Raw genomic sequence first — 27,127 nt, 5'->3', positions numbered from 1 at the left:
GCTTGGTTTACATGGTGAAAGTGCACTCACATTCACACTGTTTACAAATACTTCTTTGTAGTTGACTCATCCATCAGGCAAAATACAATATCTTCCTCTCTGGATATATTATTTAATAATTATCAACAAAACATTGCATTCTAAAGAAAAGACAAACCACAGAATAATACACCATATTGTCTTTTAGAAATCAGTCAAAGGATTTCTTGCCATACAGCAGTGATTCTTCATTTGCCAAGATATTGTTGACAACTCTAATGCTTCATTTCTTGGTGCTACCATTATCATTTTATTACAATATGGTGCTGGCTTAAAAGGCTAAGTGGGAATCAGTGATTTTTTTTTCCTTTTGGTCCTGTCACCTGCAATTTTGTTCTTATAAATGAGGCACATTGTTAACTCTGGCTGCAGAATTTGACTTTAAATCTGATCACATTCCTTTAATTAAGAACGTCAGAAATTGAAGCAAGAGAAAGCTATTTGACCTTGACCCTGCTTGGCCATTTGGAAGATTTGCCAAACTTGTACCTCACCTACATCTTCTTGAACTATCACATAGTCCCTGATTTTCTTAGGGCCAAAACCCAATCACTCTCGGTCTTGAATACATTCAACAACCAAAGCATTTGCACCTCCTTAGGGTAGAAGAGTCAATACATAATTGATACTGAGAAACAAAAGGGAAACTGCCGCTTAGCTTCAGTGAGGTGGTTCACATCAACGCAGACTGAAACTAATCACCTCAACCTTGATGCAGGTAGCAAACAGTTTGAGTTAAACATTTTCAGCCCAATAATCTCATATAATTAAACCCATTTAATGAAAAAAAAATCTACGGAGAAGAGAAAAACTCTCAAAAGCTTTTAATATTGTTTGTAAAGTCACCAGTCTTACCAGACCATAGGGATGCTCTCTCAATTGAGTGAGATGACTGGTGGTGGTTTAATATGAGGGTCACTACGTCTCATGTGGGGGCAAGAGGTTGGGGAGTAGAGTTCTTAATGGTAATCTCAATTGGTGTGGGAATTCTGACCTGTTGTGCAATGCTATAGTTGCATAGAATTTCTAAGTACGAAGTAATTATTTAACTGAATTATTCCCATACAAATTTCAGCTCAAACACATTAAGCTATCAACTACAAAACCAGATTTAATTCCATAAAACAGAGGATCTTAAATTGTAGGAGTGGACAGAAGATGAGTGGATTCTGCAGTAAAGAAAACAGGCCCAACTACTTCATTTCATAGAAGTAAACATGGAACTTGCACATTGCCGGTAAGAGTGACATGTTGTGAAGTTTCTGGTTCAAGTTAAAAAGCTTTGACAGCATGGCTCTCTTTTCAGCAATACTATCCTTTTTACTAAGTATTGTTAAAACACATTTTACATGCAGCACTTTTATACTATGACTGTGGAAAACATTATTATTCAGTTTGGGGGTGTCCAATAATCATTAATCCATTTGAAAAAAAAACACTTCAAATTAAACATTTGAGAACTGCTGATCAAGATTCATCAACATGTCTTATCGACATTACCATTGCTAGCAGGTTTCCTTGCCCATGTTTAAACTGATGCCATGCGTTTGTGATGTCTGGAGTCAATGTTGAGGATGCCCAAGGTGACTCCATCCCACCTGTGTACCACTGTGCCCCAACCTCTGGACAAACCCCAGAATGGTGACATTGGTTACTGGGAGATTATCAGTAGGGTGTGATTCCATAAGAGTGACTAGGTGAGGGTATTGCTTGACTAGGCTGTCGGACAGGAGGAAAAACGTTCAGAAAAGATTTACAAGCATGTTGCCAGGGTTGGAAGATGACACTATACCTAGGGTTGGAGCTATAGGATGAGGCTGAACAGGCTGGGGCTGTTTTTCCTGGAGCGTTAAGAGGCTGAGAGGTGACCTTATCGAGGTTTATAAAATCATGAGGGGCATGGCTAGGATAAATAGGCAAAGTCTGTTCCCTGGGGGTGGGGGTGTCCAGAACTAGAGGCCATAGGTTTGGGATGAGAGGGGAAAAATATAAAAGGGATGTAAGGGGCAACTATTTCACACAGAGGGTGGTGCGTGTATGGAATTAGCTGCCAGAGGAAGTGATGGAGGCTAGTACAACATTAAAAGGCATCTGGATGGGTATATGAATATGAAGGATGTGGAGGGATATGGGCCAAGTGCTAGCAAATGGGACTAGATAAGGTTTTGATATTTGGTCAGCATGGACAAGTTGGACTGAACGGTCTGCTTCTGTGCTGTACATCTCTATGACTCTATGACTCTAAAAGTCCAAAGACACACAACATCTTCAGTCAAGAGCTTCCTCCACATGCCCCTTCTAAGTAGTCTGCCCTGCATTGGTGACTGTCAAGCTCTAGTCCTCTTGCGCAGGAAAGACATCTCCCCAACACATCAAACCTCTTATGCTTGTTATGAATCTAAATTAGATCACCTCTAATTTTGCTAAATTCTAGGGAATATGGCTTGGTCCACTCAATTTCTCTTCATGGAACAACATCCTAATCTCAGGAGACTGACAAATGAAACATTGCATGCTTCTAAAGAGATCTATATTATTTATTATGTACAAGACTAAAATTTCATATAGTATTCCAGACCCTCATCAGGATCCCGTATAATTGTATTAAAACATTTCTGTTATTCCAGTAGGACACTCAGGTCTTTCTGAACACTCATATTTTACAGTCTCTCACCATTTAACCACTTTTGCTTTTCTATTTTTCCTTTCAAAGTGGTTAACTTCACCCTTCTCCGCATTGTATTCCATTTTCTTCTCCACAATTTAGCTGTGTATATTCCTCTACTGCCTCTTTGCATCCTCCTCCTAACTTGTTTTCCCACGTAACATAGTATTGTCACCAAAGTTAAATATATTACACCTAGTTCCCTAAACTACGTTTTGATATAAATTGCAAATAACTGAGTTCCAAACATGGATCCTTGTAGACCCCAAGCTGTCAACTCAACAATTAACTGTTCATTCCCACTCTTTCTTTATTGTCTGTTAATTAATTCTCTGGGATCCACTATAATATATTACTGCTAATCACCTACTGTAATCTCATACACAGAGAAATGTCTCCAATTTGTCCAATTGTTTACTGATCTTGTAGCTTCTCCTGCAGGCTATCACTTTGCTTCTCACTGGCAAAGCAACCAATAGATTGTCTTGCCTGGCCAAGGGAGTTTCATGGAGATCATAATGGAGATCTGCATTCATGAGATATGAGGCTGTGTCCAGCACTGAAAAAGGGTGCTTGATCTCCTACATTATTCCAGGATAAATAGCATGGTATAATTTCAGCAAAGTGACCCTCATGATGGCAAGAAGCAGTGTAGGTGCACGAGTGAGAAACTATGCAGGTTGGAGTGTGCATTCTAAAAATCTCAGCACCAGCGGGAATAATGAGCATTAAGTTTGTGGAGTTGGTTCATTCCAATAACATTGTAATAGTTTTAGGAGGGTGTGGGTATGGAACACTTAATAGGGAGTTACTGATAGCTGTTATAGGGCTACATGCTCTTGGTGTACATTGAGTTAAGGCTCAATCTTTAAGAAAAAAAAACATATTCCTGGCAGAGTAGGCAAACATGGGTGGAGGTTGTCACCGATATTTCCCCATTGACTCTGCAGAGGAAGAGGTGATTAAACTTGCTGGGGAACAGGGTAGATGCTCAGTTATAGGTGGTGACACCACAGCATCAAGGCAATATGGTGTTAAAGTCTCCAACCTGGTGTCAACAACTAATAATACAGAAGACTGAGGTGACATTGTACTTAGAAATGTAGTTGTGGTTAATCATAAACAAATTCTTTGTGTTCTCCATTGCAAACCCTCACGTACCTGAGGATTGGTTCCCCAGTGTGGGCAGCCTTCCAGTGCCATACCTCTGAGGATAATTTGACAGAAGGCTCAGAGGTTGCATTTGTATTGTCAGGTCATTGTCCTTTATCCTTCACGGGAGAAAGAGTTGGCGGCCTCAGTGGGCATATGTTTGCAAATAGATTCAGGGTTACAATCTGGTGACATCATAAATATCTAGCAGAAGCTCATGGAAGACATGACAGACAGGGACCTGATGGTGGGTGGACAGCTGGAAGCTCGGTCCATGCTGAGTGTCATGTTGATGACAACAATTTCATCACAGCCTCAAGGGACTTGCTGGAGATATAGAGAGATGCAGGGCAACTGCTGGTGGAGATGCCAGAGGTTAGGTGCAATGTCATATGAAAGATGGAGTCATCCATTCAAACCATGTGTTCTGCCATGCCTTCAACCTGTGAACACATCATCTCCAGATGCATAGGATGCTGGTCCATAAGAACACTCACTGGCTGCCAATTATGTGCCAAATTTGGACCTCCTCCCAAGTGTACCTTCTCCTCCAGGAGTCAGCCCATCTCCATGACACATTGACTAGGAGAAACTACACCAGACTTTTGCTGCAGGAGTATCATCTCAGCCACAGCTCCTTCTTGCCTCTGCCTGGAATCCCACTTTCTCCAGCAAAGAGGCTACACTTCCATCTGTTAAGGAGACCCTCACCAGGCTGGGTTACTCTCAGCCTTAGACCAGAGGACGGCTGCCAAGGTCATCTCACACAATGATGAATAGCAGTCAGTAGGCTGTCTTCACATTAGCTCTGGATGTCAGGGTTGCAGCAAAGAAAGGGATTTGGCAGGGTAGATGCGGAAAGGTTGTTTCTCCTTGTGGGAGAGTCTAGGATCAGGGGACATATTCAGAGATTAAGGAGTCACATATTTGAAACAGATGAGGAAGACAGAGAGTAATGAACTTGTGGAATTATTTACCAAAGAGGGCTGTTGAGGCTGTGTCATTAAGTACAGATAGATTTTTAATTAGTAAAAATCCATCAAAGGTTATAGTGAAAAGGTTGGAAAGTGGAGTTGACAAATATTAAATCAGCTATGATCTCCTGAAAGGTGGACTAGATGGACTGACTGGCCTACTTCAGCTCCTACATTTTATGGTCTTATTTAATACTTCCCTCTCATATTGAGTTATGTTAATTGAGAAAATATAAACACAGTTCCTTGGCTTGAGGAAAATGAGATAGAGAGGAACCTCGATTATCTGAACAATGACTATCCGAATTTCGAATTATCTGAAAAGGATTGCAAGGTCCCAATGCTTGGCTGAACTGTGTTATCCAACATTTGATTATCTGAACCTTCAATTATCCGAACAAAATAATCCCTGCCTCTGTCACTCGGATAATCAAGGTTCCTCTGTAACATTAATGTGTAATGTATGTTCAGTAATTGACAGGTTGGCCTAAAGTGGAAGTCACTGGCATTGGACAGAAGAATGAAAGAAATTGACATTTGAAAAATTACAACTATTTTGTTGCATCTGATGCTCAGGGCGCCGAAGCAGAAAGTATATTGCTACATTTTCTGATGGCACAGTGCCTATAAGACTTTTCTATTCAAATTTCCTTTAACACATGAGAATTAACATTTTTAACAGTTCCAATGGGAGGTCCACTGGAAATGGGAGATCCATCAGAAAATATCAGCAATTTAATTAAAGGAATTATTTATTTCTGGATTGGTTTTGTAATTTGGTCTAATTAATTATGTTTTTCAATGGGAGTTCATGCCAATAATTTTAAAAGAACAATTGAATTGTTCTTCTGACAATGTACTTCTGGCAAGATGCCATTTTACAAAGGAATTCAGAGGTATTCTTCAAAAGAGCATTGAAGGTAAGACTATTGATAAGGTTGAGCCTGGGGTATTCCTTCATGTGATGTGTTGCAGCTGTCCAGTCAATAATTACATACCTTCTCTAGAGTTCTAAAGCTTTGCCGATTGTGCTAAACATGTTTTGTTCATTGATACTATGCACACTTCTTGTTTTCAGCAACTGAGATATGTGTGCAAGAAATCCACAACACTATAGCTGAATAACATTATACTATTAGTGTCAAACTTGCATGCCTATCCCAGATGCAACTAACACAGGGACCCATCATATCAAACTGTCAGAAAGAGCAACAGAGCTGCTATTCATACAGATCTATTGGCCCAAATTCAAATCTCAGGCTTAGAGATAATGGGCAAGTCAGTCATAACAGCACATGTATGACCAGTTTATTTGTATTGAACACAAAGAATAACATTTCATGCAAAGTTAATGAAAAATTCTTTCTTTTTCAATCTGTCAAATTTCCCTCCATGTTTAAATTCTTCCAGAACTTGGAGCACTATTGCACATGTGCAGTATTACTGTTCCAAATTTCAGAGAATCCTGGAGTGTTCTATGTGCATGGCTTATATAACCTGGCAGCATGACTAAAGCAACCCTAGTCAATATGCCATGCTCTCAGTAGCAAGTTACCTATAATTAAGCCAACAAAAGCAAAGTACTGAGTCAACTTAAAGCATATGCTCCCATATGTTACAAATCTCAATCTCATTAAAGACAAACAATTCACACTAAATTATAATATACCAGAGACCAGAGGAAATTCGAGAAATAGAATCAGCTTTTTGTTAAAAGAAAATGGTTATCTTTTTGATTACTTTTATCAGGTTGAACTACCAAATGATTGGTAAATAAACTATGACATAAACATTTAATGGCTTATATTCAGTTGGAAATTTACAGGAGTTCTTAGCCAATTGGAACAAATTAATTACACATCTTTCAGGATTCAACTGGTCTGTCTACTGAGCAGGGCAGCACTACTGATTAAATTTGCCACATTTCTACCTCACATACTGCAGCTTTTCATAGCTCATTATGGTCTCATGACATATTTCCCTCACTCTTCCCTCTGGGCAGAATTTTTCTGTTGGTGGGATTCCCCACGCCATCTTAAGAGGCAATTGGATAGGCTTCCCCACTAATCACAACAATCCTGCAGCCATTTAGCTCTCTGAGAAGTGTAAATTAGTTGGAGGTGGAAGTTCTGTTTTTCAATGAGGTGCTGCAATTTCCATCTGAGGGAGCTGCCTGCTGATCCAACTGGGCCAGCAGCAGTTCAGGCTCTACGTTCGGGAGTTGAGCACCACATCATTATGATGGATCTCACATGGGGAACGGGAGAAGACTCAGCCAACTGGAGAAGGGTGGTGGGTATTGATGGAGTGACTGGAGGAAGGGTCGGACATTGGGGATGCACCTAATGTGGAAAAGGAGGCCTTTGAGAGAGGCATACCCCAACTTTAGCAGAATCACCTATTTAATTATCCTGAACCCAACCCTTGAACTCTTCCTGTTTGCCTCAAAATTGAGGTGGTCTGGAAACTATTCTGAAATAATCAAGAACCTTAGGTGGGATGAAGTTGGGTTGGAACCCTAGGCCTTAGCTGTGCCCTCTAAAATTGCAGACATATCAGGGTGAGGCTGGGAACAAGGCCACCCTGGGAAATGTATGGCCCTGCTGCCAGCAATCCACTGGCAGAGGACTACAAAAACTTTCCCAATGTGCTTATTTGATGCAGTCACACCAAAATTACTTATTTAAGAGGCCCTGGCACAATAGAGAGTGCCGGGGGGGGGGGGGTTTGGTGGTGCCAGGAATTGCACCAACCATACCTAAAAGTGAGGTGTCATCCTGATGAAGCTACTAAATTGAATTACTTGCCAAACAGTTGAAATAGCATGTGATAGAACAGTTGAGTCATCCCACATCAATGGATCCGTTCTAATGCTGATAGTCCTGACACATACGGTCATGAATGGTGAGCAAGTAGGATTTCCAAAAGACTTTTTATAAGATTGCATGTCAAAAGTTACTGCACAAGAGCTTATGATGTAGGAGGTAACACATTCACATGATAGAGAATTGGTTAGTTAACAGGAAGCAGATTGTGGAGATTAATTAACCTTTTTTGGGCTGGCAAGTTGAAACTGATAGAATGTTAGAATGATCAGTGTCATAGCCTCAAATATTTACAATCTATATAAATGATCTGGATGCACAGACCAAAGGTATTTACCGGTGGAAACAAGATATGCAGGAAAGTAAATTATCAGAAGGCTGGACAGGATATAGATCGAACAAGGTAGTCAGCACACTGTTCTTCCAAACTCATGACCACTCCCATCTAGAAGGACAAAGATTGCAAATGCAAGGGAATATAACCATCTGTAAGTACCCCACCAAGTCACTCACCATTCTGACTTCGAAATGTATCTTCTAGCCAGTGATGCCAATGTGCCACAAGTGAATTAAAAAAAAAGATACTGGGAAATTGTTTCTGCTTGTGAGGGATGCTGGATTTGAGGCACTGTTTAAGAATGCGGAGAATATCTTAAGGCAGAGATGAGGAGAATATTTTCTCCCTGAAGGCGGTTAGTATGTAGAATTCACTCTACCAGAAAGCAGTTGAATTGAATTTATTTAACCTAATTGGATAGACAAGAGAACCAAAGGTTTTTGAGGGCAGATATGAAAGTGAAATTCAGATCACAACTTGCTCAATCTTGATCTTACTGAATTGAGCTGGCTTGATTGTCCACATGGTCTGCTCCTAATCTCATGTTCCTATGCGATGTGGCAAAAAAAGGACATGTTCAGCAGAGCTCTGGATGTGCTTAGGTTGATACAGATTGCAAAATGGGTGCTTGTCCAAGAATGCATTGGAATAGTTGAGTCTGAAGACAATCAAGAAGTGATTTACACGAGTCTATTTTCCCGTGAGACAATTACCTACTTAACTGCTAATTATATAAAGGTCAAATATAAGGTTAAGTGTATACAGGTGATAGGCACCAATTGGATAGTGAATTGAACACACTTGCAGAGACACTCCTTCCATATCCAGTCAGCATTGTTGGAACTGGAGTGCATCATCTTTACTGACATTTTTAATGAAGTTAGGAAGGTTTCGATTTTTACTCCAGTGCACATTTAAGGGGCTTTTTTTTCACTCAAAAGACTACAAAGGCACATTGACTGAATCTAGTAATGGGTTCTAGAGTTAGGAGCTATACATTTGTAAGAATGTCACTTTGAGAATAAATCTAAACCTGAGTAATGATGACTTTTATTCTCTCCTTGAGTGGCTGTAACATGCTTAACAATCACATATAAGACATGAGGAGGAATTTCTTCTTTAAGGGTGGTGAAGCTGTGGAATTCTTTACAGTGGAGGCCTTTTGAAACTGGGTCATTAAGAATACTCAAGACTGAATTCAAGGACATCAAGGTTATGGTGAAAATGCAGCAAAGTAGGCTTGAGGATTATCAGATCAGCCATGATCTCTCAGAATAGCAAAGTATTCTGGTGGGCTAAATGGCCTACCTCTGTTCCTGTGTCTTACTACCTTAAGGTCAATAAGCTTTAAGTCCCATGACTGAATTTTTTTAAAAAATCACTTTGGTTAATGCATTTCACAATTTAATATCTCCTTGTATTTTTTTTTAAATCCTTCGACATTTCCCTGTCATAATTCTACAGGATTTGTCCAACCTTGGGAATCATCTTTTATTATTTATCCAGTTATTGCTATTCACAATTCAGATATCCTTACAGATTTCTTCAATCTCATTCTTGGATATATCGAAATGTGTATACTGATTTAGAAAAAACCTACATAAAACCCTATTTGCTTATACAAGGCCTTTTATACCTGTAAATCCAGCTTGGAGATCTCTATTTAAATCTCTCTATCCAATCTATTAAGTGACTTGCTCCATATGATGTATTTTATTTCACTAATTTTTTTTTACGATTTCTCAAATTGTACCGCATGCTTCTCTCTCCTGAACTTCTTCTGCTAACTATTTCTGTCATCCTGCAATGTCCTACATTCTTCAGCTCGGAAAAGATACAAAATATATGATCATATTTTGATTGCATTGCTTGTTGACATGGTAAAGAAAAAGACATAATATTAAGATAAACTCAACATAGAATTGTAGGTAGGCTAGCAAAAATATTTACAAATTGATTACTTAGAAATTGGAACATTTCCCCACTCTTGAAGATAAATCCATTATCCTGTTAAAAGAAATTTAGACTGTGATTCAAAAAATAAAAACATTAATTCATATGGGTTGGAATATGCCCTCTGGTCCTAGATGCTCCCACAAAGTGAAACAGCCTTTCCTCATCTACCCTCTCAAGTATCTGAGAATCCTGTATTTCAATAATCTTGGCTCTTATTGTTCTAAACACCAATTAAGTATAGGGCCAACTACCTCCTAAGCACCTTTGTCTTCCGATCACAGCAAGGGGTGACAAAATGATTACAAATTAAACATGGATGGGTTTACAAATGGTTGCTTCATGTATTTGTGCTACAAAGTCTTAGCACCCAGGAAACTTTGATCCTGTGGTTTCACCCATCAAATTGGCATTGACTCCACCCAATCAGGGAACGGACTCAGCTATTCCTGAGTAGTAGTAGGGTGAAAAGAATGAATGGTGGGTATAGTGAAAGCTAGATGACTAGAGAAATTGAGGTTTTGACTAAGAAAAAGAAGGAAACATATGCCAGCTATAGACAGGAGAAATCGAATGAATATTTAGAAGAGTATAAAGGCAGTAGGAGTATACTTAAGAGGGAAACTAGGAGGACAAAAAGGGGACATGAGACAGCTTTGGCAAGTAGGGTAAAGGAAAATCCAAAGGGATTTTATAAATACATTAAGAACAAAAGAGTAGCTAGGGAGAGAATAGGGTCCCTCAACTATCAGCAAGGCAACCTATGTGTGGAGCTGCAGGAGATGGTTGAGATACTAAACGAATATTTTGCGTCATTGTTTACTGTGGAGAAGGACATGGAAGATACAGAATGGGGTGACATCTTTAAAAATATCCATATTGCAGAGGAGGTGGTGCTGGATATCTTGAAATGCATAAAAGTGGATAAATCCCCAGGACCTGATCAGGTGTACCCCAGATCACTGTGGGAGGCTAGAGAAGTGATCTCTGGGCCCCTTGCTGAGATATGTGAATCATCAATAGTCGCAGGTGAGGTGACGGTAGACTGGAGATTGGCTAATGTGGTGTCACTATTTAAGGAAGGTGGTAAGGACAAGTGAGGGAACTATAGAACGGTGAACAAGTTGTTGGAGAGAATCTTGAGGAACAGGTTTTACCTGTATTTGGAAGGCAAGGACTGATTAGGGATAGTCAACATGGCTTTGTGCATGGGAAATCATGTCTCACAAACTTGATTGAGTTTTTTGAAGAAGTAACAAAGAGGTTTGATTAGGGCAGGGAGGTAGACATGATCTATATGGACTGCAGTAAGGTGTTCAACAAGATTCCTCATGGAAGACTACTGAGCAAGGTTAGGTCTCATGGAGTACAGGGACAATTAGCCATTTGGATACAGAAATGGCTCAAAGGTAGAAGACACAGGGTGGTGGTGGAGGGTTGCTTTTCAGACTGGAGGCCTCTGACCAGTGGAGTGCCACAAGGATCGGTGCTGGGTCCACTACTTTTCATCATTTCTCTAAATGATTAGGATATGAACATTGGAGGTTTGTTAGTAAGTTTGCAGATGACACCAAAATTGGAGGGGTGGTGGACAGCGAAGAAGGTTATCTCAGATTTCAACAGGATCTGGACCAGATGGGCCAAAGGGCTGTGAAGTGGCAGATGGAATTTAATTTAGATAAATGTGAGGTGCTGCAGTTTGGAAAAGCAAATCAGAGCAGGACTTATATACTTAACGGTAAGGTCCTTGCGAGTGTTGCTGAACAAAGAGACCTTGGAGTATAGGTTCATAGCTCCTTGAAAGTGGAGTCACTTGAAAGTTGATAGGATAGTGAAGAAGGCATTTGGTATGCTTTCCTTTATTGGTCAGAGTATTGAGTACAGGAGTTGGGAGGTCATGTTGCGGCTGTACAGGATATTGGTTAAACCACTTTTGAAATTTTGTATGTAATTCTGGTCTCCTTCCTATTGGAAGGATGTTGTGAAACTTGATGTTTAGAACATGTTTAGAAAAGATTTACAAGGATGTTGCCAGGGTTGGAGGATTTGAGCTATAGGGAGAGGCTAAACAGGCTGGGACTGTTTTCCCTAGAGCGTCGGAGGCTGAGGGGTGACCTTAGAGAGGTTTACAAAATCATGAGGGGCATGGATAGGATAAATATACAAGGTCTTTACCCTGGGGTGGGGGAGTCCAGACCTAGAGGGCATAGGTTTAGGGTGAGAGGGGAAAGATATAAAAGACACCTAAGGGATAACTTTTTCACACAGAGGGTGGTACGTGTTGTGGAATGAGCTGCCAGAGGAAGTGGCGGAGGCTGATACAATTGCAACAATTGTATCCTTGTCAGCGTGGACAAGTTGGACTGAAAGGTCTGTTTCCGTGCTGTAAAATGTCTATAACTCTGACCCCAATGTGCTGCATTTTGAGAACAGAAAGAGATGGCAGTGAAAGCAGCTTGTGGTAGACAGCATCAGCTTGGGCCCACCTGGTTTTGAGATACATCCCATCACCCTGCACCCATAGTCTCCATGTCCATGTTTACTGAACTACTCCAGCAACCCAATTCATCCATCTCCCCCATGTGGAGGCCTGCCACATTGAACTTTACTTGTAACTGTCCTCCCTATCTCCTGAATCTTGGCATTTAATGATGTTCACCCTGCTCTTCTATTCTCACTCTCTGGATGCCATGGTAATGACCATTATCTCCTCCTTCCGTAGCTGACTATGTCTTCTAATGTTATTTCGTAAACAGTTTCATTCAACTTGAATTATTCCCTGTTATTGACCTTGTCCCCACTTGTACTAATGCCTCTGCTTCCCTGCTAGCCCTTGGCATCCCACCCTTTCTGCTGTGATTCTCCTGTTATCCATTGCTCGCACCCCTTCCTTTGAAAGTATGGCAGATGGAGCCTCAGGACAGTGTTCAGTCCAGATCTTAATGTCGTCAATGAACAGCCCCGAAACATGACTGGCGGCATGACAAGACAATAAAAGTCATGGATGCTCTGGGCTTGTAGGGAGGTGATACGTGAGCAAGCACTAAGACAGCAGATCAGCTGCCCATGAGATGCTGCCTGGTCCGATCTTTGATCCAGGCACCTGTTTGACTGTCTTTGCTGCCAATTTTCAAAGCTCATTGCCAATACATCCTGCAAGGTCACCCTGTGCTTCTGAGGGTGCCACCATGTGTATTGGCGAAGGGGTTGGCAGATGTTATATGTCCATCAATGAAGGGTGTGCATGGCTGATGGTGCAGATCGTACTACCTTGAACGCTACATGCAGTTTGCTTGGAACAAGTGGTGAGTCGAATCTGCCAGAAACCTTCTCTGGTCTTCTTGCTGCGTTTTCTCAACATCTACGTATTTGACGGATTTGGTCGAACAGGAAACTGAATATTCATGAGGTGAGTTAGACCATCAACAAGGTGTTTAACAAGCAATAATCTCCCTTCACCAGTAATGCTCCACTGCCTAGTGAGAAACTCACCACGCGACTTGTGAAAGGTATAAAAGATGGAATAGGATGCCTTGATGTTGTGATAAGCCTCACTCAACATCCTGATTGTCTGATTGTGCAACAAATCCCATCTCATCCCAATTGGCTCAAACCCTCATAAGATTTCATTCAATATTTCACCTGCCTAGTTAGGTGTGGGGATGGTTGAGCTTATCTTTCTAGCTGATAGAGGGAGTGAATGAAGCAACAATTTTGACATTAGTAAAAGTTAAGTTGCCAGAGTCAAGAAAATATGGGGAACTCTACTGAAAAGCAGCATCCTGTAAATTCTATAAGAATGCAGTAAACATGTTGTTCGACACTCACTGTTAACATTTCTAGCTCAAAAAGGATGAGAAAGAACACTAAATATGGAGTACAGACAGCTCGAGTTGAAAATAACTTTTTAAATAATTTCAAAAGATGCAATATTCTATTTTTAAAAAATTATGACATTATCCTTTCAAAATTGCTTCTTAACAAATAAGCAAAACGTGGACTCACACTGGCAAAGCTGTCTTTGATTCCCTGACAGACTGTCTTTCTCACATAAGGAACTTGTAAAAGGATCAAGAACCAGAGGGCACAGTTTTCAAGTGTCTTTCAAAAGAAGCAAATGCAAGGTGAGAAACCACTTTTTCACACTGTGAATGATAAGTATCTGAAACGCACTGCCTGGAGGTGTGATGGAGACAAGTTCAATTGAAGCATTCAAGAGGGCATGAGCTGATGAAAAGAAATAACGTAGAGGGTTATGTGGAAAAAGCAGAAGGTGGGCATTAAGTCAAAATACAGAGAGCTGCTTCAAACACAGCAAATAGAGTAGCCTCCTTCTGTACCATGGTAATTGAGAGATTCGAGCTTGGAAGTTTAAGCCTGATTGCCATAAGATACCTATGACTCTGAGTCAGATAGATTTGAGACATTGGACTGGTCAATTCTGGTCTTGCACATGTAATGAACTTAAACCTTTTTGCCATGTCTCTTGTGAATGTTGTACTCAAAGATAGCTGCTCTTAAATACAGGCCAACTTCTGTAATATCAAAGTTAGAGTTTTTACAAACTTATCTGCTTACATGAGTTGAAAAATTTAAAATGAGGTGGTCACTTGAGACTCATTACTGTTAATGGCTTGTTCAAAAACCAGGTGAGGCTCTGCATATCCTACAAGTCACCATACCTGTCCGTTTGAACTGTACAGGAATTCCCCACACAGTTAATTAAAGGATTTTGCTAAAGATATACTTTCAGTTCTTCCACCAATTATGAAAAAGATAACTTTGATTGCAACTTTTTTTATTACGAGAGGCAAAATATTGTGGAAAACTGATAGTAAGCAAAAATACACAAAATCATTTATTTAATCATGAATAATGGTTTAGAAGTAGAAGGAGATTTTTGTTATGCTCTCATACCGTTTACAGCCTCCCTTGGTTAATGCTGTTAATACTCACCAGGATGGCAGTTTCACAGAGGCAAGTTCTGAGGTGGAGGGCAAACTTTTCAGAATTCCATAACAGGAGATTTTTTTTAAAAATACATTTTTATTGAAAAAAATAGATCTTTAAAAATATTATAACAAATACAAAACAATACAAAAAAAGAACACAAGTTCCTCCTCCTTGAACGCATAAAACACAATCATTCCGACTATATAAAAGCCCTTATTAGTGTGGCAGGTAAATCTCTGACAAAGTATTCCAAATAGGGCTGCATGTCTTATAAAAATTCTCAGTTTTGTGGTGTACCATACTTGTGTGAAAATCCAAGGGGATATTCTCCATAACAATCTTCCACCAACCCGACATGTCCGGGGGGTTTTCAGATAGACAACCTAGCAAAATATTCTTTCTTGCACAGAAAGTGAGGATGTTGAAAAGTTTTTTTATTATATGCATCTGTAGAGAACACACTGGGCAGATCCAGAAGAGGAGAAATCGGGTTCTTCTCCATCCTTACACCCAAAATCTCCTCCATTGCATCCACCACAGCACTCCAGTATGTTTGAAGCTTACCACAGGACCAGAGACAATGGGTAAGAGTTCTTGTGCACTTGGGACATATTGAAGATATCCCTGATTTAAATTTTGATAAATGATCAGGAGTCAAGTGCACCCTGTGGAGAATCTTCAACTGTAAAGCATGGGTCCTATTGCAAATTAATATCTTTCTTGCATTTTCCCAAATATCTTCCCATGCTTCTGAGGAGACTTCAACATCTAGCTCTTTCTCCCACACCCTGCAGAGTCAATCAAACTCATCTGAGGGGGAGTCCCCCAATTGATTATATAAAGTACTGACAAAAAGTGTATTCTGAGCACTAAGCACCCTCCTCTCGTCAGATTTGTAGGGATCAATCAAAAGTGTAGTCTTTTTTTTGATTAAAATCCCTAACCTGCAGAAAACAAAAGAGGTCCCTGTTAGATAGCTGATATTTCCGTGCTAACTGATCAAAGGACATAATTGTGTCTCCCTCAAGTAAATCACTAATGCAAGACACACCCCTAGCTGCCCAATGTTTGAATCCTGAATCTATCATCCCCGGTTGAAAACCTGGCATACCCACTATAGGTGTAAGAGAAGATGTTTGTCAATATTGCCTCCCCTTTTACTGAATTGTTCTCCATGCTTTAACATTATTGATAACTATTGGGTTATGGCAATATTCCCTAACTGTCCTCATTGTGTCCAAAAACAGCAAGGTAGTAAGGGGGCACCCTGCTTGGGAGGTTTTGATATCTAACCATATCGAAAGAGAGAGCCCACAGACCCAATCATTCACATTGGATAAAAGCGAGCTTAGTTGGTAACGTTTAATGTCCGGAAGGTCCACTTCCCCCAATCTGTGAGGCAATTGCAGGTTAGCTAATTCAATGAGGGGCCGCTTGCAATGCCAAATAAAGGAGCTGAACCAGCCGTTCAGTCTCCTGGATGTTTGATTATTGAAAATCAGGGGAAGCATCCGTATAAGGTACAACAAACGGAGGAGAATATTCATCTTAATAAGCGCTATCCAAATCAACCACGAGACCCGAAGAGCCTCCCATCTTTGAAGGTTTGGTTTGATTTTGTCAAATAATTGAACATAGTTGGCTTTGAACAGTTGATCCAGAACTGGAGTAATGAATATGCCCAAATACACAAAACCTGCCTGTGACCAGTTAAATAGGAATTGGCATTCACCCTCAAGACCCAGCACCTTCGTAAGACCACCCTTAGGCAAAGGCTCTGATTTTGCAAGATTAATCTTGTACCCTGCCAATGCACTGCTGGATTTCACAAAAAAAGGACATCGTTCATGTACAACGAAATCTTATGTAATTTTGCCCCCACTTCTGGAGCTGATATATTAGGATCCCTACAACTGGTCACCACCAATGGTTCAATCACCAATGTAAAACGTAGTGGTGAAAAGCGACAGCAGTGCCAGCTGACCCTAAAAATGTTAAAATTGCTTGATCATACCCCGTTGGCAATGACCGCAGTAAGAGGGTCACTGTAGAGAACCTTCACCCATCTTATAAAGACTCCGCCCAAGCCAAACCGTTCCAGAGTATAGAAAAGGTACGGCCACTCAATTTGGTCAAATGCCTTCTCTGCATCTAGAGAAATCACCAATCCCTGTATTGACTGTTGTTGATACGCTTGAATTACATTAAGCATCCTCCTAACATTATTGGTGGATCTGTGGCCCTTTATGAAGCCCATCTGGTCCTCTTTAACAATAGATGGTAACACAATCTCCAGTCTTAATGCGAGAGTCTTTTAAAGTCCATATTTAAGAGTGAAATGGATCTGGATGAAGCACAGTCCTCCGGGACTTCCACTTTCTTTAAGAATAAGCAAAATATTGGCATCTCTCAAACATAGTGGGAGACAATCGTGGCTATATGAGTCATTAAACATGTTGAGCATTGGGCCTGACCATATGTTTATAAATTCCTTATAGAATTTGCTGGGAAGTCCATCAGGACCAGGCGCCTTTCCACTCTGAAGCTGCTTCACAGCCTCCTGCAACTCTTGTCCTGATAAGGGGGCATTGAGAAAGGACTCTTTTTTTGGGAGGGGTAACACTCAGGAGCTCCAGATCCTTGAAAAAGGACTCCATTTTGACCCACTCCTCCTTACAAGTTGATAGATGAAGCAAAGGCTGTAGATGTCATATATATGGACTTTAATAAGGTGTTTGATAAGGTTCCCTATGGCAAACTAATGGAGAAAGTGAAGACACATGGTGTGCAGGATGTTCCAGTTGGGTGGATAAAGAACTGGTTGAGCAACAGGAGACAGAGAGTAATAGTTGAAGGGAGTTTCTCAAATTGGAGAATGGTGGACAGTGATGTTCTACAGGGATCAGTGCTGGGGCCATTGTTGTTTGTGATATACATAAATGATCTGGAAGAGGGCATTGTTGGTATGATCAGCAAGTTTGCAGATGACACAAAGTTTGGTGGAGCAGCAGAAAGCTTAGGGGACTGTCAAAGAATACAGGAGAATATAGATAGACTAGAGAGTTGGGCAGAGAATTGGAAGATGGAGTTTAATCCAGGTAAATGTGAGGTGATACATTTTGGGAAGTCTAATTCTCGAGCAAATTATACAGTAAATGGAAGAGCCTTGAGAAAAGTTGATGGGCAGAGAGATCTGGGAGTTCAGGTCCATTGTACACTGAAGTTTGCTGCACAGATGGATAGAGTGGTCAAGAAGGCATATAGTATGCTTGCCTTCATTGGACAGGGTATTGAGTATAAAAGCTGGCAGGTCATGTTAAAATTGTACAAGATATTGGTTCGGCCACATTTAGAATACTGTGTACAGTTCTGGTCGCCACATTCCCAAAAGGATGTGGACACTTTGGAGAGGGTGCAGAGAAGGTTTACGAGGATGTTGCCTGGTATGGAAGGTGCTAGCTATGAAGAGAGGTTGAGTAGGTTAGGATTGTTTTCATTAGAAAAAAGTAGATTGAGGGGGGAACTGTTTGAGGTCTACAAAATCATGAAGGTTATAGACAGGGTAGATAGGGATACGTTTTTTGCCAGGGTGGAGGATTCAATAACGTGAGGTCACGCTTTCAGGTGACAGGTGAAAAGTTTAAGGGGGATACACGTGGCAAGTACTTTACACAGAGGGTGGTAGGTGCCTGGAACACGTTGTAGAGACAGGCACGGTAGATTCATTTAAGATGCATCTGGACAGATGCATGAGTAGGTGGGGAGTAGAGGGATACAGATGCTTAGGAATTGGGCGACAGGTTTAGACAGTGGATTTGGATCAGTTCAGGCTTGGAGGGCCAAAGGGCCTGTTCCTGGGCTGTAAATTTTCTTTGTTCTTTGTACAACCCTCAGATTGCTATAACTTAGAGTAAAATCTCTGAAATGTCACACTAATCTTTTTGGAGTCACATGTTAGGTTCCCAGACCCTTCCCTAATTACCATAATGGCTTGAGGGGTGCTCCTTTTCCTGGCGAGATATGCAAAGTGTTTGCCTGCCTGTCACCATGCTCATATAACTTTTGCTGAGCAAAGGTAAGCTCCTTCTTTGGCGTCTGTGTGAGCACGGAATTCAATGCAGACCGCAGCGCCGTAACCATAGAGTCATAGAGATGTACAGCATGGAAACAGACCCTTCGGTCCAACCCGTCCATTCCGACCAGATATCCCAACCCAAACTAGTCCCACCTGCCAGCACCCGGCCCATATCCCTCCAAACCCTTCCTATTCACATACCATCCAAATGCCTCTTAAAAGTTGCAATTGTACCAGCCTCCACCACTTCCTCTAGCAGCTCATACACGTACCACCCTCTGTGTGAAACATTTGCCCCTTAGGTCTCTTTTATATCTTTCCCCTCTCACCGTAAACCTATGCCCTCTAGTTCTGGACTCCCCGACTCCTGCGAAATACTGGCACATAGGAAAATGGTTGTGATGTCAGAGGTCAGTGGTCTCAGCTACAGGACATCTCTGCCCTTGGCCCAACTATCTTCAGTTGCTTCATCAATGACTTTTCTTTCATCATGTGGTCAAAAATGGGGAGGTTTATCAATGTTTGTAGAATGTTCAGCACCATTTGTGACTCCTCAGATACTGAAGCAGTCCAGACCTAGACAATACCCAGGCTTAGAGGAGAAAGTGAGGTCTGCAGATGCTGGAGATCAGAGCTGAAAATGTGTTGCTGGAAAAGCACAGCAGGTCAGGCAGCATCCAAGGAACAGAAGATTCGACGTTTCGACTAGTCCAACCTGCCAGCACCCGGCCCATATCCGAAATGTTGAATCTCCTGTTCCTTGGATGCTGCCTGACCTGCTGCGCTTTTCCAGCAACACATTTTCATATATGAAGATACTATCTTCATCCTCAGTCCATCCTAAAAACCCCACCAATGAGGTCCACAACTGATCATTCATCAGAAGACTCCTGCTTATTTCTTGCAGTTAGCCTCCACATGTACAAGTTGTTTCAGTTACTTGCCAGCTGCTAATGCAGTTATTAGATGTATTTTGCCTCAATAGTTCAGGTCAGCAGTAGAAAGCTGGGAACATGATATTAGTTTGCCTGTTGCATGCTTGCCTTGTGGATGGATAGGCCACTCAGTGATGGAAAATAATGAACTGATCATGGAGTTATAAAAGATGGAGAATGGCTAAAGCATGCTGGGAAATGGGAACTAGCCTTGACCAAAGTGACTGTGCTAATCAACATGTTGCAGAATCCAAACAGACTGCAGCTACCATCAAACAGTTTGCAAACAATCTTGGTAGCTGCACATCCTACATTACACACCCGAATTTAGGTTTGAATAGGACAATCGGAAATATCGAAGTGTGTACCAGACATGGAGGCACTCACACCCTTATTTGGCAGAGGCTATGTGCACCCAGCACCTCTAGTAATGGACACTTAAGGACCACCCTGCCATTGGACTTACTTAGATAAATGAAACTACCTTCAGATCTAAAACAACTGATGGCTCAACCGTTGGTACTCACATTTCTTTGTCACAACGTGGGATAGCAAGCAACCTACTTCAGAAATGTTTATGCATCTCAGCTTAAAAACAGCTCAGATACATTTTTGTTTAGAGCATTTCACAGTCACATCCTGCACTCTTTGGCCTCTGTCTGTATGAATTCCACCCAAGTCAAGGCTAAATATGTATTTAATATCTTTTACATGGTTTTTCTGGACACATACACAGACACAGACACACACACACAGACACACACACACACACACACACACACACAACAATAAGATCAGTTAAAGGGATCCCCATCCTTCCAACCTTATTAGTTGCAACTTGTTTCACAGCAAGAATTGCAAGGATTGAGCAGCATCGGCCCTAACAAACAGAATTTCTCAATAAAAACAGAAACGTACACAGAAATAAAAGTCCACAGGTCATCACATTGGCAATATTAATGCCTTTGTCCATGATTTTGATAATGGAGGTGTGGTTTGGCACTCAGCTAAGAGTTGATCAAAGTAGTTATGTAGTATGCTATCTGCCTGGATTTGAGTGCCATCCAAACAAGGGAATGAGATCAGGGACTAGGACACAGTTTCTGTTGGATGCTGAACAGAATGGCTTTGACCTTGTTCATATTGAGCCACAAGTAACAGCAAAAGGAGCCTTTATCTATCTGTCTGTGCTGAACCCAGGCTACATTACAACACTCGGAAATCCTATCAGTTCAAAAACACACTTGCATATTTCTTTACTACATAACTGTGCAGTCTTTTGAACTTACCCAGTTTTGACAACCACTGAATCCATTCCGTATTTCAGGATAGTGACTCACCCTCATTTTAAATGTGATGCATCTGTTGCCTTCTTGGAGGTATTTTAGCATGCCTGCAATAGTTTTCACCAATAATCTCTACTTACTGTACAAGGTGTCTGCATCCAAGGTTCTCCGTCAATCTGCATTGGCAGGAACTTACTGGTTCTTGAGAACAAAGGAATAAGGAAATGTGACATAACAATAAATAACAGATTATAAAAAATTACATTAATTACACTGATTAAAAACATACTCAAAACGAATAAATTTGATTAAGAACTGGCTCTTTTTCTCCAGACTCTGGGTAACAGTGCTCAATGTTACAGTTTCACCCCATCTAAATAATTCACATCGACTTTGGATTTGCACCAGAAACTATCTTAATGGAGTAATTGTGCGAAACCTGGGAAGCAGCTTAAAGAGATGAATGTATTTAAAGTGGTTACACATTGGAATGAATATTGATTTAACATTTATGAAGCTTCAAGTTTCATTTGAAAAGTTTGCCAAGCCAAAGGATCAGAAATATAATGAGAGGTAGAAATCAAGTGTAAAGACATCCAACACACTTGAGCTTCTGTTTGATGGTTGACAAAGAGGATGTACCAAAGTACAAAACGAATGCAGGTGGGGTCATTATACATAGGACTTCATTGCACCCTGCACGGAGAATTGACTTTAGTCAGGTTCTGCAGGAAATGGTTGCTATCTATGATGCTGTTGGATAATCTGGCACACAGGAAACATTTTGTATCCTGCCAACATGATGCCACCCCTCTGCAAGGAAAGTCATGAAATTATTGTTCCTCGCAAACAATTACTATATTTGTGATCCAACAAATTACTAAACTGACCAATGTTACTGTTGTTGTTCTTTAAAGCAGCTGGGAATGTTAATACACGTTCAAGGGACGTTCCACCCCTCTGCGACCTATTCAGCTAAATCAGTATGACATAGCTCTGTGATGGCTACATTTTATGAAGAGGAGGCAGAAAACATTGTTAGGATCTAACATTGATGGTGGAATGTGTAGTGGTGTTACATCTGGATTGATACACACACGCAGGGACTTACCTTCCTCTCCAAGTCATGCACTACTCTAGAGAGTTACTGAAATCTCTCTGGATTAGAGTGGTGCTGGAAAAGCACAGCAGTTCAAGCAGCATCCGAGGAGCAGGAAAATCGCATTTCGGGCAAAAGCCCTTCATCAGGAATACAGCCCTGTATTCCTGATGAAGGTCTTTTGCCCGTAACGTCGATTTTCCTGCACCTCGGATGCTGCCTGAGCTGCTGTGCTTTTCCAGCATCACTCTAATCCAGAATCTGGTTTCCAGCATCTGCAGTCATTGTTTTTACCTAGTTACTGAAATCCCATATTGTCCTGGAATTTCCCAACACTAACCGTTGAATAACCCTGAAGATAATTTATAGGGTGCATTTTTCTCCCAGCTCAGTGTGCATAGACAATTCAAGTTTTAAAATGATGTGGAGTCCAGGTTATAAAGCAATTTCAAATAAACCTGTTGAACTATAACCTGGCGCCATTTGATTTTTGACCAAGTTTTAAAAGTTTATAGTGAAAAATAAAAAGATACATTTTCATTAAATAGTTGTTTAGTATGTTTAATTATTAACGATAAAATTAATTTGAATTATTAGTTGACCTGAATATGAAATTTTGCTTTATTCAAACTAGACTGAATTTTAAGTGTCAGATTAGTTGGCTTTTCCCTTAACTGTTGGACCACATCTCTCTAGAAATGGAAAAGAACTTGCCAAAAACCTCAGATAGTCATCTTTTACCTCAATGGAATTCATTCAACAGAAGTGGGTCAACTCCTCTTGACACTAATCGTTAATCCTCAGCAATATTGTGTTTTGCTTAAATTCAATATCTAAGCCAAAATAATTCCATTTTAAGTTTGGTTTATTGGCCTTGTTAAAACATCATCTTAAAGGATACTCAGAGCGGCACGGTGGCTCATAGCACCAGGGACCTGGGTTTGTTTCCAACCTTGGGCGACTGTCTGTGTGGAGTTTGTACATTCTCCCAGTGTCTGCATGGGTTTCTGCCCACAATCCAAAGATGTACAGGTTAGGTGAACTGGCCATACTAAATTGCCCAAAGTGTTTAGGGATGTGTAGGTTAACAGTATTAGTCAGGGGAATGGACCTTGGGTGGATTAATTTTCAGAGTGTTGGTGTGGATTTGTTGGGCCGAAGGGCCTGTTTCCACACTGTTGGGATTCTATGAGAAATTGTTATGATGTGAAGTGCGATTGACATTTATTTTCAGTGCAATAGCTTTAAAGCAGAGCTATGATCATAGTTATCTTTTTTTTTAAAAAATCAATCATTCTGTTCTGTAGTTAATCGATCCTAATGACTCATTTCCTCTTAACTTAAGGGGTTCTCTGGGACTTACACACCAACGTACTGAAACTTAGTTACTTACTGCAGGATAAGCTTCAAGCATTTATCAGTGATGTTCTGTACTTTATAAAATTCAGCAATTAAGTACCCTCTCTTCAAGATAAAACAAGATGTTATTCCTGTCATCCTGACAAATGCTTCTCAGTAAAATATGAATACAAAAGAAACTTTCAGTCTCTTTATCCAAGGAGCCTTTCTTGCTCCCAACTCAAATGGATCATTTGGCTCACGTACTGCATAAACTTTTCAAAATGCTTTTCTTACAAAATATTTGGAAATGCTGAGGGTACAATAAGCTCAATAAATTTTGTAGATTGCTTGAACTGAACAAATGAGACAGGAAGCGTCACGGGTCAATGAGGTTTGCAGATAACATTGAGCTTTGAGATGGAGATAATGGTAACATGATTAATTATTTGGTGAGCCAGAGACAAAAATACACCGCAAGACAGAGGCACGAAGAAGGGCTTATGCCCGAAACGTCGAATTTCCTGTTCCTTAGATGCTGCCTGACCTGCTGTGCTTTTCCAGCAACACATTTTCAGCTCTGATCTCCATCATCTGCAGACCTCACTTTTTCCAGGAAACCAATGATCTAAGTTATGGGCTGACCGATTGACCACAAAGAGGATGGTAAGAGTGGAGGCATAAAGATTATGAGTGATTATTTGAAGAAAGCGCATAGTTTCTAGTACATAAGGTTAGTGAAGGCAGAAGATAGGAATACAAAAAATAGAAATTAATCAAGTTTCTTGGAATAATTGAAAGAAGTGTGGTGGAATGCTAAGTAAAGAAAAATACCATTAAAGCTTATAGTATTGGGTGATACAATAATTAGGGGCTGCTTTATTAGGGATCTCAAAACAGGATGGAATTGGGGCAGAGTGTGCCGAGTCTTAGGCATGGCCTCTACTACCTTCCCCAGTGTACAGTGTTACGTTTGTTACTGCCAATGTTCACATACCCGCGTGCAAACCTGACCTTAATAGAAAACTGAAAGGAGAAATCTACAAGATGGTTGCAAGACCAGCTTTGCTATGTAGTCCAGAAACTTGAACATCACCAGAAAGAGATACACAGCTACTGGATACTAAGATTTATATATGTTAAGGTGGAGTTGTGGAATAACAACACTGAATGAAACCAGGAACCAACACACCCACGGGGTCTGCGAAGACTGACAAAGCAAAGAAGGAAGTAGCAAGAAGACATTGAAATGGTATGGTCATCTATGTCAGAGAGAGAGAGAGAAAAAGAGGGGAAACGAAAGAGAGGAAGAAAGAGGATGAGAGAAAAAGAGAAAAAAGAGAGAGAAAAAATGCAGTGAGGTGAATAACTGAGAGGATACTGCCACGAATAACGAGAAGAGGAAGACCTGAAGCCAGATATAAAGATGTAGTGGTGATAGATTTGAACATAGCAGTATTGGAAGGGCATGGGCGGCTGACAGCAGAGATGAAGGACAAACAATCAGCATTGTGAAAATCAAAGATGACATTTGGAAGACGTCATAATAGTAGCCTGTGGAGCATTCTCTCTGCCCTGTTGCAGAACTGCCTTTGTCATCCACAGGATAGCTAAATCAGTTCTCGCTGACTAATATGAAGCTGCAGTTTAGCACTGGCAAATTCAAAACCAGAACTGTGTTTAAATAAAACAGATTGAATTTGCAATCTGAGCATTTAAACTTTAGTCAAACCAGATATAAATACATAACAGTATCCTATGAATACACTGAGACAAACCTGATTGTTACCAGGGAGCACTGAGCTAGTCGCTTCCCTGCACTTTTCAGTCCAGTGTAGATCTGTCCCATCTCCATGGCCCCTTCCAGACCAATCACTTCAAATAGCTGATCACTTACATCTGAAAAAAAAGACAGGAAACTATAAAAGCAATCAAAATAAAGACAGGAATATAATTCAGTGTTTTCAAACAGTTATGATTCAATCTGTTCCAAAATACCCACTGATTTCCAATCTGTGTTCAATTTTCTTTACACAATACTTTGGAAAGTTTTGTTACATCAACATCACCGTTCTAAGTATTAGAGGTTTTTTTTGTTTCCGCTGCAAGTGTTGATAAAAGTGGCAGTTTTAGTGTTCTGATTGACCAGGGGAGACAGTGCACTACTGATTATTTAAAGATTCCATGTTGCTGTGGCAACATGTGCTTTGTTGTAGCCTAGAATTATGGATAGTGATGGCAGAGGCTCATAATTTCTTTCTATTTGAGACTGACCATGAATTTCTCCTGCTTATATAGCCTGCCATTGATATTTTTCATCATTATAGAATGCCTACAGTGTGGAAACAGGCCATTCAGCCCAACAAGTCCATACAACTCTCTGAAGAGCATCCCACCCAGACCCACCCTCCTCCACCCCCAACCCCATCCCTGTAACTCTACCTTTCCCACATCTAATCCACCTAATTTTACACATTTCTGGACACTTATGCACAAGTTAGCATGGCCAATCCACCTGATCTGGACTTCATTGGACTGTGGAAGGAAACCCAGGCAGATTGGGGAGAATTTGCAAACTCTACACCATCAGTCATCCAAGGCTGGAATTGAACCTGGGTCCCTGGTGCTGTGACACAGTAATGCTGATCACTGAGTCACCGTGCCACCTTTGCGATTTGTTGGAAAGATTTGCAGTTTGATATACAAACTGCTTCACTGTGCTGTGGACACACCTGCCTTCAAGTCCTGATGCGGTCTAGAATCCAAAACTTCGGGTTCAGAAGCAGAGATTGTACCACAAGATTTCCAAAAGGGGCCAGTAGTTGGAATTCACTTTCAGTTTTGACTTTAGAGAGTACATTTTATTTCAATAACTTGCAGACTGAATCCCAAAATAGCTCTGAAATGATCACATGGGCAAATCATTTGGAGTTTTGCACAATTCTCTAATGAATTCAAATTCATGATACTTATCACTGGTACTACAAGGTTTGCAGGCATATACCACATAACTCGGAATGTTTTCTCAGTTTTGTCAGTTTACTATAATTAATTTTGTCGCATGAAGTATTAATAGGAAACATACCTCTATCTCTGATCTCAATCGTTAGGGGCCTTTATTGAAAAATTGTGTGGAACACAAGGTTCAGTGCACATAATCAAACAGATTCAGGGATTATAACAATAGAGTAACAGCTTGTAATGTAAATATTGCCAACATAAAAAAGTTCTAATAATATAAACCATGTAGTGACTTAGACAGCAAGAATGGGAGAGCTGAAGTCAAATTCCAGCAGCACAATGCATATCTTTATTCAGAATTGGTCATATAGATCTCACATTCATTTGCTTACAGAAATTTAAAATAAAGAAAATGTCCAAATTGCAGACTATTCACTCATTTCATTAATAGACAACTGATTGACTAATAGCAGAACTAACCAATCTTCTGGTGAAAAGCAGAGAAATTCCAGACCCATTTTTAACAGAATACTAA

At 40.5% G+C, this 27,127-nt stretch overlaps 1 protein-coding gene across 2 annotated transcripts in view; it reads right to left on the bottom strand.

Annotated features, from left to right (window-relative positions):
* The window catches only part of dgkb (diacylglycerol kinase, beta), a 729,492-nt gene that overhangs the window by 54,155 nt on the left and 648,210 nt on the right, over positions 1 to 27,127 (bottom strand). For both annotated transcript variants that reach the window (XM_060825438.1, XM_060825439.1), the window contains exons 23-24: positions 25,410 to 25,530; positions 21,335 to 21,395 (exon numbers count right to left, since the gene is read on the bottom strand). In XM_060825438.1, the coding sequence (XP_060681421.1) occupies positions 21,335 to 21,395; positions 25,410 to 25,530 (182 nt within the window). The remainder of the gene's footprint in view (positions 1 to 21,334; positions 21,396 to 25,409; positions 25,531 to 27,127) is intronic.

The sequence above is a fragment of the Hemiscyllium ocellatum genome, chromosome 5 (genome assembly GCF_020745735.1).
Source record: "Hemiscyllium ocellatum isolate sHemOce1 chromosome 5, sHemOce1.pat.X.cur, whole genome shotgun sequence".
In the NCBI taxonomy this organism is placed as follows: Eukaryota; Metazoa; Chordata; class Chondrichthyes; order Orectolobiformes; family Hemiscylliidae; genus Hemiscyllium; species Hemiscyllium ocellatum.
Note: the sequence above shows the minus strand (reverse complement) of the source record. Positions and strands in the feature narration are given on the sequence as shown.